Below are 16,480 nucleotides of genomic sequence, written 5' to 3' on the forward strand. Positions count from 1 at the left end.
AGAATGCCTCTCAATCAAAGATGGCGCTCAGAAGAAAGGTCCTTTCTGTTTGTGCTGACTTTTTATTTTTGCGGGGATGCTGGGCCACATGCATGCCAAGAAAGGGCACCGGTGCTAAAGTTACAACCCCAGCCCCTGTACCAATGTGTTTACACTAAAACTTGACAGACACCTCATCAAGCTCCGAGTTACGGTCTGCGGAGAGAGAACTACGTGGCACTTGGTTCTGAGGCTACCCCCATGCTTGGGTCTCGGTATAGTTCGAGGGACGCAGGAGAGTTATTGGAGATGCTGAGGTCTCGCTGGTCCTGCTTCCTAACTCAAGCACAGAGGACACAGTTCCTTCACTAAAGCACTGGTCTCTGCCTTGTTTTGCTGGAGAACAGTGCACTTCTCCTCTCTCCACCCCCACTTTGTCAGTAAATACTGCTGGTTGAGATACAAACATTTTCTGAAGCTCATTCCTTTTGGCACCCCCATCACTGCTACAGCTTAGACACTGTCATTTCGACCTCTGTCATGACTGCTCCTTCCCTGGCCACCTCTTGACCCCCGTCTCTTCCCTGTAATTTGTTTTCTAGGCAGTAGCAAATCAAGCTTAAAGATCATTGCCCGTTAGAAGCTCTCAGAGGTTCTCAGGCAACGAAGTACAACTCTTACTTGCCAATGAAATAACTGGGCTAGCATCCACACTTCACTCCAAATTACATACCCTTATTCATTCTGCTAATCTTTAATTGGGAAGTGTTTTTATTTTTTAAGAAAATGAACGAGTCGACGCCTGGGCAGAGACAGAAACACTGGCACACCATTCACACACAGGAGTGACTTACAGCTTCAGATTTGGGAGGCACTGGAGGTGGAGGTAGGGTGATTTCTGAAGACTTCACTGTGGCTCCCAGGGTTGCAGGGGCAGGAAGAGAAGTTGTACATTTGGATCGTGTGGAGCCTTTCAAGGGGTCACACCTGCTCTTCTCACTGAGCGACCGAGTGAGAGGCTGGCGGCTCGCCTTGCCGTCCTCCAACCACAGCTCTTCATAGGGAACTTCGGACTTCCCAGGGATGCTGGGCGACTCATCATTAGCTTCCGGGAAAAGGTAGTCGCTCCCACTGTCACCAGAGTCTTGATAGGGAAGGATGTCATGAGGAAATGGGGCCCACTCTCCCCCAAGGTCCCTGCAGCCATGGAGGTTCACTTCGCTGTTCCCATGGAGATTGTTGCCATACACACAGACCGAGAGGCGGTGGAAGGACTGGGTGAGCTCGTCGCGGGCATAGCTGAGGGAATTGGGTAAATGGTTGTGGCCGGAGCAACGGCCCTTTTTGGGGCTCTTGCAGTCTTCATTCCAGTCCGTTTTCACATCGCGGACAGCCCGTGAATACTCATCGATGTCAAACTGCTCTTGGCAGATGCCCAGCCAGTGGTGGACCAGGGCTTCCGGCCACGCCTCTCCCTTCACCAGGTGCTCCGGGAGGCTGAACTTGGGGACAGTCAAGTGCAAAGGGAAGTGCATGGGGAGGATCTTGTTGTTGCGCAGCACACAGCAAACCACCACGGTCTTGGTCTGGATGTTCACAAACTTGTAGCGGTGTCCCTCGCGGATGAAGTGGAGGTCATAGGGGTTTCTGGGAGGCGGACTGGGCACGGTCACATTGACCGGGAGCCTAGTCTTCTCCACGATGTTTCGGATGGTGTGTTCCCCTTCCTGCATCTGAAGCTCCAGGGGACTTCGGGTGCTAAACCTGCCCTTGCACTGGAATGGAAGGCTGATACTTTCGTTGGTCCGGTGGTTCATGCAAATGAGGCACGGCATTTTGCCTTTTCCCAGCTTGCTGATGGAATTGAGTTTCCCAATCTTTTTGAAGATGGTGTTGAGTCGAGACTTCTCCTTGAAGGTCTTTGCATAAAGGATCTCTGCCTGGCCCATCAGGGTGAGTTCATCCCCAGTGCACAGGGTGATGTTGTACACTTCCGTGTCTTCGTTACCGTCACCTGAGGCAACCTATGACACGATAAACCGAATCACACGTTAGTGAAGACAAACACACACATGCGCGTGAGCGCTGGGCTTCCCTTTAACTCTGAATGTGAAGGATTCACTTTTATTCATGTGGCTAACAAAAGCCAGATCTACTTGTCACATATACTTTGCCTTGGAGAGGATTGCCGGTGAACGGTGCAGAAAGATTTCTCATTTTAAAATAACGTTTTATTCTTTGACAGTTTCACACATGTCTATAATGTATTTTTATCAGAATCACCTCCGTTTTCCTCTCGTAGTCCCCCTCACTCTCTATAGAACCCTTCTCTCCCAATAGGCTCCCTTCTACTTTCTTATCTTTTTAATTTTTTGAATAACACACTGAGTTAATCGTGCTTGCTTGCGTGTGAATGAGTTGTGGGGTCAGTTACTGAGTCATGGATGACTTACCTACCAGTGGTCACCAGACCCCTCCCTTAGCAGCCATCGACTATTGATAGCTCCTTAGCTAAAGGAAAAAAAAAAAACCCTTTCATGTAAGACAATCTTAATTTATACCTTTAATTAATTAATTTATTTTTTAAATTTTTGTCTTTTTGAGATACAGCCTCATATAATTGGGGCCTCAAACTCACCAGGTAGCTGAAGCCAGCTGCTACCTCTGTCTCCTAAGTGCCAGGGTTAGGTGTGGGCCACCACTCCTGCTTTTATATTGGATTACTAAGGTTTACCCCCTATAAACACAAAGAGACCTACTTGGTGGATAATTAATTTAGAGTAGTAAGATTATCCTTTTGACATTATAAATAATGTTTTCATAAACACTGAAGAAATTTTCTTTTTGCTATTTAAAATTTTATTCAAGTTTTGCCATTTAAAAACATTCCTAATTAATAAATTTTTAAATATTGGAACTGAAATAAAAGATTTAAAATGTATGTGTTGCTACATATTGAACCTGGTCATTGAGGAAGCCAGACAAGTCATCTACCACCGAACTATACACCAAGCCTCTAAAATGCTTTATTTCTCTATTTAAAAATGATTATGCAAAGTATTCGTGTTCGCTGGTGGAAATATAAAATAGAAAAATAACATGAACCTATATTACTTCCCTACTTCCCTACTACATATCATGTCAAAATCTTATATAAATAGAAAAAAAGAAATGGCTTGTGTCAGTTATTTCAGATATGTAAATCCATACTCTCACTGGAGTTTTCAACTGTAAGCCCTCCCTGTATAAACTTCCCCAATAATATTATTCTCATGTATTTATTACACAAAGATGGGCTTTACTTTGTTTTGACCACTTCCTTTTTGTTAAGAAAAACGAGTTTTTCCAACATTTAGCAATTATAAATAGTGCTGCAATGAAAGTTTTTACAGTCCAGTGATTTCCACCGAAGAAGCAGCAGACCCAGAGCACCGGGCACACAGCTCTGTGCACCTGTGACGCTGCTGTTGCTTCTTATCCATGCTGTACGCATCCCTCACTAACCTGAAGAAAAAGCTGCATCCTTAATTTACGCGTTCCTGTTCTGTGTTAAAGCTTTGACTATTAGTGAGCAGATGCTCAGGTACTAACTTAGTTCTTTGGGGTTCCTCCTAGCTACTCTTTTTACATAAAATGAATGGCTTTTATGCTATATAGCTTTTGACTTGTTCCTTGATTGTAATTTTGTAGCTTCTTTAAATTCTTTCTTTCTTTTTTTTAAAGTAAAAATACAGACAGTATTTCCAGAATTATCTTTTGTGATTTATTCTGGGGTGCTATACTCCTAGCTGAGAAGACAAAGACCAACGGTTTTATTTTATTTTTTAAATTTTTATTTATTTTTTATTAATTTATTCAGATCAAAACTCAATTGTTCTCCCATCACTTGTATCCTTCCGTTCCTCCTACCCTTCCACCCGCACCCTATTCCCCTCCCTTAGGTCCATGTCTGAGGGGGATCTCCTCCCCCACTTTACAGTCGCAGGCTAACAAGTCTTATCTTGGTAGTCTGCCTATTTATTCTTTGAGTGCCACCAGGAGACCAACAGTTTTAAACCAGGGTGATTTTACAACCCCCCCCAGGAGATATGTGGCACTTTCTGGAGACATTTTGGTTGCCATGACGAGGGGATCTGTCTTTTATATCTCTGGGTCCAGTCCAGGCTGCTGCTGAGAATGAACAATGCGCAGGGCAGCCTGTTGTCCCGCCTTCAGACGAGACTATTCAGTTCAAAATTTCAGTTGGGAGTTGCTGGTGTAACGACCAACACGGCCGCCCAGCATGTGTGTGGCTTTACATACTACTACATGTATTTAACCGAGTTCTCGTTAGGTAACAGAAGGATCTACCTCTACATTTAAAATCAATGTAGGGTCTAGTATACTTCCCAAGTACTATGCTATTTGTAGCTGATCTGAAGTGCCATCTTTCATATGTATTAAAGGTTTATGTATACATTTCTATTTTGATGACATATATCATAGTTCTCTGTCCCACCATAGTTATACTGTTTAACTTTCTGTATCTTTCTAATCACTGACTATTTTAATAACCATTCTCTTGTTATTCTGACTAAAAATCCCCACTGAGGCTGTCAATTAACCAACCCCTTTTCCTGGATCAGGAGAGTAGTCCTCATTTCAGTAGTTATGGTGCTGGGGTGGGGTGTGTGTGTGTGTGTGTGTGTGTGTGTGTGTGTGTGTGTTTGTGTGTGTGTGTGTGTGTGTGTGTGATTACTAGTGCGAGAAGAAAATGGACCATGAGTACTCAGGGAGGTTCACTATAGCTAACTGGAAGTGAGTGTAAACCAGCCCCAGCTGCTCTGGCCTGCAGAGGCCACTGTGGCTTTTCTAGGGGACAAGTCAGGCGGCTGTTTCACTTGTCACTCCACATACCAGTGATCCTAGAAGATATTTCTTCCAGATGCCCACACCCACGTCTGCCCGCAGAGGGTGCCTAAGCAAACTGGTGTGACAGTGCAAAAATGTTGTGGTTAGTGAAGATAAGGCTGTGTACACGTGTGACTGGATATATAAACAGCCCTCCTCTCAGTCTCCTGGGGTCAGCTAAGGAGACCTCTCTTCTACACTGCCTCCCCATCCCCCACAGGCCTTGTGTCTCACTCTAGATCTCAACAAGTGCTTTGGGAGCTTTCACTGCCTACTGTGGTCCTTTATCATGGGTGGTCAAGACGAAGCTTCTGATAGAATAAACAGAAAACTCTTGGGCCTGTAGTCCCAGACAACAGATAGGAAGAGACTGCAATCACCTGAGAACAGGGCTGAGGGGAGTGCCAAGACGGCAAGAAGCTAAGGAAGGTGAGCGCTACAAAGGCAGAGGAACTGTACAAAACAACTGGCCCCAGCAGCTGGAAACGCTCTAGCTAGTGGCTGTAAGTTGAGTAGCAGGAGTGGGGGCTGCCAGGGCTCCTAGCATTAGCTGCTGGGTGCGGGTCTGCTGCCACTCGAAAGTGGCTTACACCAGGAGAGATGCAGGAGAGGTGGAAGGTTGTCCACCCAAACAGAGCGAAAGAACCCTCTGCTGATTGATAGGACGAGTCCACTGAGGTTAAGTGAAATAGCTGAGAGGATGCATTTCAGCCAAGGCTTATATAGAACCTTTTGTGCTTAAATATGTTTGTCTCTTCTGCTTATTCATTTACTTATTGTTTTTAGACAAGAAGAAACAAAGGGGAAAAAAACAGTAAAATGAGTTACTTTTCAGGATGTGTGTGGACACACACACACACACACACACACACACACACACACACACACACACACACACACACACTTCTTATATTCCAAAGCCAGCGTCCATCAGGATCCAGGGCAGAGTGGGAGAGGTCCAGCCCTCATGAGTGTGGGGCATTCTGTTTTGCCAAGAAAACAGACAGCTCGTATGATGATGAGGACATGTCAGGAGGACACAGGAGATGGCCCGACTTAGTTCCCACTGACAAAATCTGGGATGTAAACATAACATGACAAATTACAATCTACTGAATAGAATAGGACCAAGTTTATACTGACAGCAAAACTCACAAAGAAATGAAGACAAAGGAATGGTGGAAAGCCAACAAATGTGGAGGAACGGACAACGCCTGTTTTGTCCTTGCCACTTCTTAGTCATTTATGGGTGCTGAACGCAGAGACGTTTAAATTACGAGCAAGTCATCGAAGGGGCTACTGCCAGGTTTCTCCAGTGGTGTAGCTACTGGTGAGCTGCCCAGAAGCCAGGACATAACCTCTCATGCATGCTCAGGCAAGCAACCGTGATTAAGAGCAGTGGGCCTTTAGCAAAACTACAAGAAACAGAAACAGGAGGACACCTGTTAGGAAGTTGAAGGGGTGCAGAGGGTGTTGGAGGAGGTGAAGGAGGACAAAGGCACCAGGATATGGGAAAAATACCTAAATAAAAATACCTAAAAAATAGGTCATCTGTATGACCTTAAAGAGCTTCCTCTAGAACTGTAGTTCTCAGTCTGTGGGGTCGCGACCAGCTTGGCAAACCTCTGTCTCCAAAAAAATATTTACATTATGATTCATAAGAGTATCAAAATTACAGTTATGGAGTAGCAACAAAAATAATGTTATGGTTGGGTCAGCACAAAAACAAAACAGGAAAAGCATCACAGCATTAGGATGGTTGAGAACCACTGCTTAGAATGGCTGTGAGTGCTAGGAGGACAAATTGAATAATACACTGAAGAGACTGGATCAATGCTGATGGAATGATCAGACTTAATAATGCCCAAGAGATGTGCACCAATTCTGTACTCCAAGATGCTTCTGGCTTAATATCCCGAGCTATCACTGGACTCTAGTCGTGAGCTATCCAGCACACCCAAACCGAGAATTAGTCTGCCTCCTCTCCCCACTGTCTCTAGGCCAGGGTACCAAACCAGGCAGGTGCTCTCCCACTGATCTATGCCTCAGTCATTCACCTGAAAGACAAAGAAACTTGAAAGACTGTTATAAAGCAGAATAAAGAGAAATTAAAAAGTAAAGGCAACAAAGTTTCTAATGTATGCTGCAGGCATACATTTTGTTGCTACTTTCTGCATCTCACTAAGTAGAAACTTACAGAATTATGTTTTTTTTTTTTTTTTTTTTTTTAAAAAAGATTAAAAATCCACCTGTGTCTATACGTAGATGTGTGCACACACACGCATGGATGTGTCTGCAGAGGTCAGAAGAGGGTGTTACAAGAGTTCTATGGAGGATGTGCTGGGATCCTGGCACACACAGTTGCGCCATCTCTCCAGCCCTACCTTGAGTTCGCCCTCCAGTGGATGCCCTAGGAGTTTGGAGATTCTATCTTATACAAATGATGAAAAAAAAAAAAACGATCTCCAACCTTTCCGTTCCCACCTGTTCTTTCTAATGGCATGGTGGGAGGAGCGAGTATTTTCACACTGCTGGGGTTTTACCTGGCTCCTGTCAGCCCTCAGTAAAAACTATGAGAAACACACTGGCCTGAGGCATTCTTTACCACACGTGTAACTAACTTTCCAACTTTGGTTTTCTAAAAATTTCTACAAAGAAATTAATTTTTAAATCAACTGCTATTTCCGTATCCAGTAAAATGGTCAGGGTTTTAATTTATTTATTTTTGTTTCAGTACACTGTTTTATGATTCCAGCAGTAAATTTCTAAATTCTAAAATGACCACATGATTGGAATAATTTATATATATATACATTTATGGTGCACCTATTATGATACTGCGTGATTTTCTTCAATAGTATTTGCTTTATGGTTTATAGACCTTAGTCACAGGGAAGAACGGCCTGCAGTTTTATTAATCTGTCTCTATCAGGCTTAGTGTTTATTACAACTGAACTTTTTCTTGGCAATAAAAAGTGTCTGCCTGAAGTGATCGATGAGGCTCCCACTGCTTCCTGAGCAGCAAATGCCAGTGTGCTTATAGAAAAACTAGGCAGAGACATCTCTGTAAGTAACTTGTTATCATTACAAGTTGTCTCTATGTAATTTTAATCTCTGGAATAAGCAATTTGTTGATCAGCATTAGTGCCATAAAAAACAAACAACTCTTGGGTTTCCATGGCGAAGTGGATTTTTCCAGAGGAGTCATTGTAAACACCTGATGTCAACACAATCTTAGCTTAATGGTGCTTCGTGTGGGGGTTTAAGGTCCATTTTGGGTGACTCACAGAAGTAGTGTTAATTCTTTTTCCTTTTTCTTTTTGGTTTTTCAAAACAGGGTTTCTCTGTGTAGTCTTGACTGTCCTGGACTTGCTTTGAAGACCAGGCTGGTGTGTTAATGTTTTAAAGACTTGTATCTCACTGTTTTCTTTCAGCCAGTATTTACCTGTCCTAAGTAGCTTCTCAGCTTCTGTGATGGAGTAGGAACATTCGTTTGAAATAATTCCTGACTGTGCTACACCTGTGCTCGTGTAGTGACGCCCATGGGTACACATGCATGTATGGAGACTAGAGGTCAACCTTAGGTGTTGCTTCTTAGGAGACGCCCCCTTTTTGTAGATGGGAACTCTGGGTCTATCTCCTCAGAGTTTGGAGTAGAGCATGTGCCATCACTCCCAGCTTCTGACCTGAGTGCTAGAGAGTCATCTTATTTTCTTGACTTTGGTCTCAGGAATCCTCCACTGTTCGCTGGAGCCTTTAAGGCGTATCTGTAGCTTTTAACTTCAGCTCGCACCTAGTGAAGCTTACAACCATGTATGCAGATCAAAGGTCAGCAAATTCCTGCTCATGGTGGAACTCCAGGCCACTGTCTGATTTTATAAGGACACTGTCTCACCCATCCGTTCAGGCTGCTTTCTCTCAACAAAGGCAGCATCGAGTATTTGCAAGCAACTATATGACCCATCAACCCTACAATATGTACCATGCGCTTTTCCACAAAAATCTTGCCAGTCATGGAAGGGACCATGGACTTTGGAATGCGATTGGTACAACGCTATTAGTTAACATAGCCATGAAACCACATGCTGAGTCTCAACCTTGCCTGAAACAGTAGGGGACTGTAGACAAAGTGTTTAACATTTTAGTGCCCCCCTTTCATCTGTATTCACTCTGTTGGATAAATGGACACACATGGACGACTGCCCACAGGTTTTGGCATGGGGAGGGACTCAGTAAGCAAAGGCAGCTTTCTTTGAAGAACACCTGACTTTTTCTCTACCCCATTTACATTTATATCCCTGCGTGTGTTTTCACACTGGGAAGGCGGCTTCACCCACTACTGTTTCCAAGCCTGAGCCACTATCTTAGCGTTATCCTTTCCCCCTGCATTGAAGACAGCTTGCTTTTATCGAATGCGTTAACTTGGAATAAAACTTAGTATCACAATAGAGCCTGGTGCATCATTACAGACGTAGCCCAAAGGAAATGAGTCAAAATTTCCTGATTTAGAGGAGAGCAGTCTGTGAGGCTCTCGGCTAAATCACCACACTTCCTTCTGAGTGTAATCTTGTTGGAAACTTGGGGGTTCTGAAGACATGGCGCTCATGATTTTGCGTCTGTTTCTCTTCCACTTGTGCACACTCCTTCCTCAGTTAGTATTAGGAGACTCAGTATTGCCCCTCAAACATGAAGAAAAAAAACAAAAAAAAAAACAAAAAAACCCACCGTTCCTCTCTAGTCTCTCCTCCCCCACTGCAATGCTGAGGACTGAACCCAGTACTCTGTGCACACGGGGCAAGTACCCTGCTATGGAACCAAGCCCAAGCCTGTAAGACATATATATGATTCTTCCTATGCAATTAAATTGTTGCTTCTACTTTTCTCTAACCTACCTGTATAAACATGCACTTTCCAGAATGAAGAAATTATAGATCAAGTGAAATACCATCCATGAACTGCGCGAAAGAGGATGTCAGCCAGCTTCCAAGACATGGAGCAGACAGGACGTGCATGGTTGAACACAGGAAACTTTACGCAGTAAATGTCACTATCTGGGCACACTCGACATTTCTGCCTACACAGTGTCTGTGTGCTCAGTAAATCAGCGCCCCTTCTACATATAAAACGCATAATGTACGTGAGCACAGGCTGCAGACCTGTGCCTCCAATTCTGATGTCATCATTAATGCTGGCAAATAGCCCTGTATAAGTTATGATTCAAACAGCCTGACCAATTCTGTGGTCACCGTCAGGGCAGATGCGGGATCTCACAGAGAAATGCTCGTCCCCTGGCTGCTGAGCCCGGCAGTCCTTGTAGGTTTCCGTGCATGTGATTTATTTGCCTAATTTCTTTCCTTTCATTTTTTTCCCCCTTAACTGCAAGAGAAACAACGTGCTCTGTCTAAGTGCTTCGGTATGTGAGCCTGGTTAGCGTTCCCAGCTTCAATGTTTCCTGAGAGGAAGTAATTCAAAGTGTGTTATCTAAACAACTCTAATAGGTCTAATCCAGGAAACGACCAGGCTTTTACTGCTCATAATGCCACTCAGAATTAATACCCCCAAGGCACTCTAAGCCACTGATGTAAAACTTTGGATGTGTGTGCACCCAGGCACATATGTGTTCATATTCTCTCTCTCTCTCTTTCTCCCCCTCCCTCCCTTCATCCCTCCCTCCCTCCTTCCCTCCCTCCCCCCTCCTCTCTTTCCCTCCCTCTCCCTCTCTCTCTCTGCAGCCCCAGTAAGCAATGTGTCTCTAATAACCAAACAGTGCAACAGAGACACCCAGACAACAGCACTAGAAGAAAGTCAATTTAACTTGCAGTTTCTTAATGAAGATTTAAGTTCATAGTGACAGTGGAGATGGGGTTCTTTGAAGTTAACTTTATTTCCTCACTTTAATAAAGTTGTTGTTGTAAAAGTTGTTGCTGTAAAAAAAAAAAAATCCAGTTCTCAATAACATAGATATGTGTTGATTAAATACACAATGGTTGATATCCCAAATATAACTGACTTCTGGGAAAATGGAAAAAACTAGCGCTTTAAGAGTTGAGATAAATGTTGATTATGTGTGTATGTGTGTGTGTATATGTGTGTGTGTATATGTGTATGTGTGCGTATGTGTGTATGTATATGTGTGTGTACATGTGTGTGTATGTGTGTGTGCATGTGTGTGTATGTGTGTGTTAAATCAGGAAATAGGCAGGGATGGCAAGCACAGTGGCACAGTGGTGGCGGCACAGCATGGCATGTCAGACAGCTTGCCAACTGCTGGTTTCTCAGCGGAGCTTACAAAGCCTCAGCAAACAAAAAAGCATTGAGTGGTCTTCAAACACTGTAACCACGAAGCCCACATCATTGCCTGTGTATCATCTTCCACAGGCCTTGGCATCTGACTCATTCTAAGAAACCCATATGATTTTTAAAAACCAGATTTACTAATTACCTTAAGATTTCCCCTCTCTCCCTGACAAAACTTACACTGCATGCATAGCCACTAGCCCTTTCTAACCTTTTTGTCATGGGGCCAAGAACAAGTCTGTGTGCCGGGGAGTCTCTCAGTGACCAGCAGAAAGGCGTGTCACTCTGTGAGGTCTGGGAGAAAAGTTGGCGTGGTCTTCTGAGCTAGTCAGCGCCCTATCTAACATGGTTCCCAACTCCAGCCCAGCAGATCAGACATGGTGAGTAAGCCCAGGGGAGGGAGAACTAAGGCAGGTGTTCTAACAGACACAAGGGTGTTGCGTGACGAAGACAGGACCATAAGATACTGAGTTATCAGGATAGAGTGGCTCCTGAAGGCAAAAATTACATCTCAACAGAGTGTCAACAGATTTTAGAGCAGGAGATGAAGGTAGGTTTTCTTTAAATGGCAGAAAAGGCTATGCAGTCATTTTGGAAAGCACTTTGCTCAGTTCATAGCTACCCTGAATGTTGGTTGACTCGGTTACCCAGGCTCTAAGATTCTGGAGCAAAATGTTGGAGCAAATCAGCCCTAGTCTATTTTGAACAATCCCAGGAAGAGTCCTCACATTGACATTATTAGATGCTTAAACACATGGCGGTTACGTCTCTGAATTATCAAGCCAGAAACCTGGAGTGTCATTTTAAACTAGTAACAGTAGGTAGCACTAAACTATACTCCCCAGACAAAACAAAGGGACAACCAGGCTATCTCTTAAACTCTCTAGGTAGGCAAGGATGACCCGACCTCGGCCTGGGTATCCGTTCTGTCTCTAAACTGGCTGGGATTGCAGGTGTGTACTGCATGTGTAGCCTATTTACATTTAAAAAAGAAAATGGGTCAACTGTGGAGGTTATTGAGACAGGGAAAGAATGCTCAGATTACAATTGTGCATCCTACCTCAAGCACACAGGGAACGTGGCAGAGCCTAAGGGCGGCTGCGTTGGGCTAGGAGACCTGGAATCCATTCTAGATTTTACTGGGTGAGTCACTGAGGTCAGCTAGGGCGTTTGCTTCTTAGTTTTTCTTTCTAAAGGAAACAGGACTAGGTGATGTCTAAAGGTCCTTCCGGATCTAAAATCAATGGTTACAAAAACCCAAACTCATCTTGTTGGGTTGTTTACAACATTATAATATTTAGTTTTTGAGCATATTTATCAGTATTAAGAAATTATGTTAACTCGTATGAGTCTTACGCCTAGACAATTTATCATTCAGAATTAAGAGAAAAGGAAAGAACTCCATCCATGACAGCATCGATAAGTCTGGACATTATGCTAAGCCAAATAAGCTAGACAAAGAAAGATAAATATTGCATGTTCCCACTTTTATGTGGGGAATAAAATCAAATAGTAGCAGGGGACAAAATGAGTCATTCCCATTGTAATCTGAGCAAAAACTATTTATCCATTGTTCCAATAGCTTGCGCAGTTGATTCATTTTCCTTTTTAATGAGGGGATGGGTACTTCCCAGAACGGGTCAGTTTTAGTGAGGGTGGAGGATGCTGAGCTGTTGGTCAAAGCTGGGAGTGATGGATGCTAGGCGGCTTGGTTTGATCATTATGTGCCGATCACTTCACGCTTACAACCACATCTAGCACCACCTGTACATTATAAATAATTACTATTGCTGCCATCCCAAAAAACAGAAATCCCGAGATCCTTATCCTCACATTCTGTGGCTTGGCCACAACACCTGTCCTGGCTAGTTTGTCAGCTTGACACAGGCTATGGAGGGACTCTCAACCGAGAAAATGTCTTCACAAGATATGCCTGTAGGCAAGTCTGTAGTACATTTTCTTTGACTGATGATTGATATGGGAGGGCCCAGCTTCCCTTACTGTAGGCAGTACCACCCTTGGGCTGGTGGTCCTAGATGGTATAAGAAAGCAGGCTGAGCAAGCCATGGGGAGTAAGGCAGTAGGCAGCACGCCTCCATGGCTCCTTTCTCTAGGTTTCTGCCTTGAATGCCTGGATGTTGGACCACAAGCTGTAAGATGAAGCAAACACTCTCCTTTCCCTCCTGTTTTTCTTTAAACTAGCCCATAGCAGACATCCTGGTCTTCTATCTCTCACAGTCTTTCTGCCCCTTCTTCCATGATGTTCCTGAGCATTAGGTGTAGGGATCGTGTTGTAGATTTACCAACTGGTGCCAGACATCCCTTGCTCGCTTATTCTCTGATTTCTGACCACTATAGGTCTCTGTAGTAGCCTCCGTCTGCTCAAAGAAAAATAAAGGTTTCTTTGATGAGGGAGGAGAGCTATATTTATCTGTGGATATAAGTATAAAGAATACAGTTAAAAACCTATACTGACTTTGGAGTACTGTAGTGTAGGTTTCTCCTTTAGGGTCTATGACCTCTCTAGCCATGGGTACTTAGCGAAGTTTAAAGAATGAAGCACATATTCCCTCCATCCACTGAGTGAGACTTAAGTTCATTTAGACAACGGTTAGTCACCCCCAAGACATACATGCCATTATCACACCACTGTGACTATCTTGCCATTGGTCGCTGTTATGGTTCCCAGGCTTTGCAGCTTGTAGGACTATTGGTTACTTCTTTGCTTGGCAGCTGGCATAGCTCAAGTTGTTTCTGGTCATGCTGTTTTGTCACAGCAATAAAAACCCTAACTAAGACAGCTTTGATGTGGCAAGTCCTAAACATAATAATCAGAGGTCCTTCTATGAAGTCTGGGCAAGTAGAGGCGGTGACTGTCCACATCTGACCAACACTTCACACGTCTGAGTGAGTTTCCTCTCTTGAGACAATGCACACTTGTTGTTTTGCCTCTGGGGAATTGTCTGTTGAGACAGCTGAAAGCTGATCTCACAGACTGGGCCTGAGAGCAGCATGACAGCACCCGGTCTAGAGCAGTAGTGCCCCCTTTATTCCCAATGGCAGTAACTTTACAGCTTTTGGGGGCAGCAGTGAAGACAGGATGATAGCGGAGATCCAATGCCAAGCCAAAGCCGACTTTCTCCCTACCCCTCTCGCTTTAGTTGCTACAATAATGACAGAACGTGAATTAAAACCTAATTGGTTAGTCATTATTTTGATGGCAAGAATGCATGTGTGGGAAAATTTCTCATCAGCACTGGGCTGCGTTTGAAAGGCTGAAGACATTTCAAATAACTCACGAGCTATTAGCGTAATGTCCCCTAAAGATATTGGAATAAAGGGGCAATTTTGAATCAGTGACAAAATCTAGCTTCTCTATATGGAGTGCTTAATTAAGACAATGGTTATGAAGTATTAAATAAAGTGGAAGTGAAATACTGTGTGGGGGGGATTCTTTTAAAACGAGAAACAATTTAGTATGATTGAATGTTCTGCACCAGGCACTGGCAGGTTTTTCCTTATGGGATGTGGGAGGCACAGGTCGCTTCTCACTGCTGCTGGGGAGAAGGAAGCCACTGACAACATGTGCACAGACAGGGCATGCTTCACGCAGCAGTACGGAAGCTAATGGCCTGTCCATAGTCTGTGGGTTACTAACTACCACACCAGATACTTAAAAAGGGCTGGGCTGCATGGCTTCCCTTAATTCTCACAATGCATCTATCTACAGTGGTATCTCACTACCATTGTGAAGGTGAAGATATGGAGCTCTGAGGTTATGTAATGTTCCTGTCATCGGCTGTTTAAAAAGAGAGATTTATTTTTATTTTTAGGTGTGTGTGTGTGTGTCTGTGCGTGTACATGAAGGCAGGTGCCCAGGCCAGAAGAGGACATTCGATCCCCTGGAGCTGGAGTTACAGGTGCTTCTGATATTGTTGACCAGAACTGAACTTGGGTCTCACTCCCATTTCTAGTTTCCTTGGGCACATGCACACCCATGCACACACACACACAAACGCACACACACAAAAGTAAAAATTTCCATTATGGAAAACAAAGACTGAAGAATAAAGGAAAAACTGTGATGAGGGCAGGAGGGGGAGCGCCATTCCTTTTGTTTTGGGGACAGGCGGACCTACTAACTATGTAACTGAGGAGAATCTTGAACTTCTGATTGTCCTGCCTCCACCTCTCATGTGCTGGGATGCATGACCACGTTAGGTTTTGGATGGTACAGGTGCTCATTTGTCCTGCCAGCCTGGCTCTGAGGACACTGGTAAGCTTATTGCTGTGGTGCTGTAAGCAAATGCAAGACAAGTTACAGCATATAAATGCAAGTGTATTTGGAGCAGCAGAGGGAGGGACAGAGAGAGAGAGAAAGAAAGGCACACACAGAGAGGAGAAAAAGAAGAGGAGAGATGCAGAAAGAGAGAGAGGAGAGTGAGAGAAAAGAGAAAGGACACCAAAATGTCCGGAGTACAGTGTGGGGGGAGACCCTGTCCCTGGGCTGGAAAGTTCAGGGTAGAGGGCAGAGTATGCCAGCCATGCTTGTCAGCAGGTTGGGACCCAGGGATACTGGGAGATGCCCAAGAGACCCCACCTTGTTGAGGGCTCATTTCTGAACGCTGTGGTGCTCCCTGATCTCCAGGCTATGGCTTCTGCTGTTTAGGATGGACACTCTTCATTGCTGTGCACTGTGGACCCTCATGAGCAATCCTAGCCTCTACACACTGAGTGCCAGGAACCTCTTCCATCCTATAATCACAACAAAATTATGCATAGACACTGCCAGTGTGCCCCAGGAACAAAATCACCCACCACTGAGAATGGGTGTTTCAGGTTAATACAACTATACCCAGAGTTTCAAACTATACTTTCCAAAGGTGAGGGGCCAGCTTCAACCTTCCTCCAAGCTCAGGGTCTGTGTGGCCAGCTACATACACCACACTTGTACTTGGAGTTAGGATAAACATTTGTTTACTTATTATTTTCCTCTCCTACTAGGCTGTCTCCATGAAGACAGGCACCTGCATACCCATTGAGGATAGTCCTGGACAGACAGTAGGAGTTGAAAACACATTTGCTAGTTAACCCATTAAATACTGCATAGAAATTCTTTTTTTTTTTTTTTTTGTAAATCACCAGTGATGGGGCAATGAGGTCAATAACCTTAAATGTATCAAGGCATCTTTTAGAGACATGTTTTTTTTATTAATTTTAGGCTAGCAGAAATGCTTGGTGAGTGCATTAGCACACCGATAGCCCTGTACCTAGGCAGCTTAGGTAGGAGGATTGCTGTGAGCTCAAGGCCAGC

The 16,480-nt window shown here is 44.1% G+C and overlaps 1 protein-coding gene across 2 annotated transcripts in view; it reads right to left on the bottom strand.

Annotated features, from left to right (window-relative positions):
* The window catches only part of Garem1 (GRB2 associated regulator of MAPK1 subtype 1), a 176,223-nt gene that overhangs the window by 19,568 nt on the left and 140,175 nt on the right, over nucleotides 1-16,480 (bottom strand). For both annotated transcript variants that reach the window (XM_051163898.1, XM_051163897.1), the window contains exon 4: nucleotides 834-2,003. In XM_051163898.1, coding sequence (XP_051019855.1) covers nucleotides 834-2,003 — 1,170 coding nt within the window. The remainder of the gene's footprint in view (nucleotides 1-833; nucleotides 2,004-16,480) is intronic.

Source organism: Acomys russatus, chromosome 20, assembly GCF_903995435.1.
Source record: "Acomys russatus chromosome 20, mAcoRus1.1, whole genome shotgun sequence".
Classification (NCBI taxonomy): domain Eukaryota; kingdom Metazoa; phylum Chordata; class Mammalia; order Rodentia; family Muridae; genus Acomys; species Acomys russatus.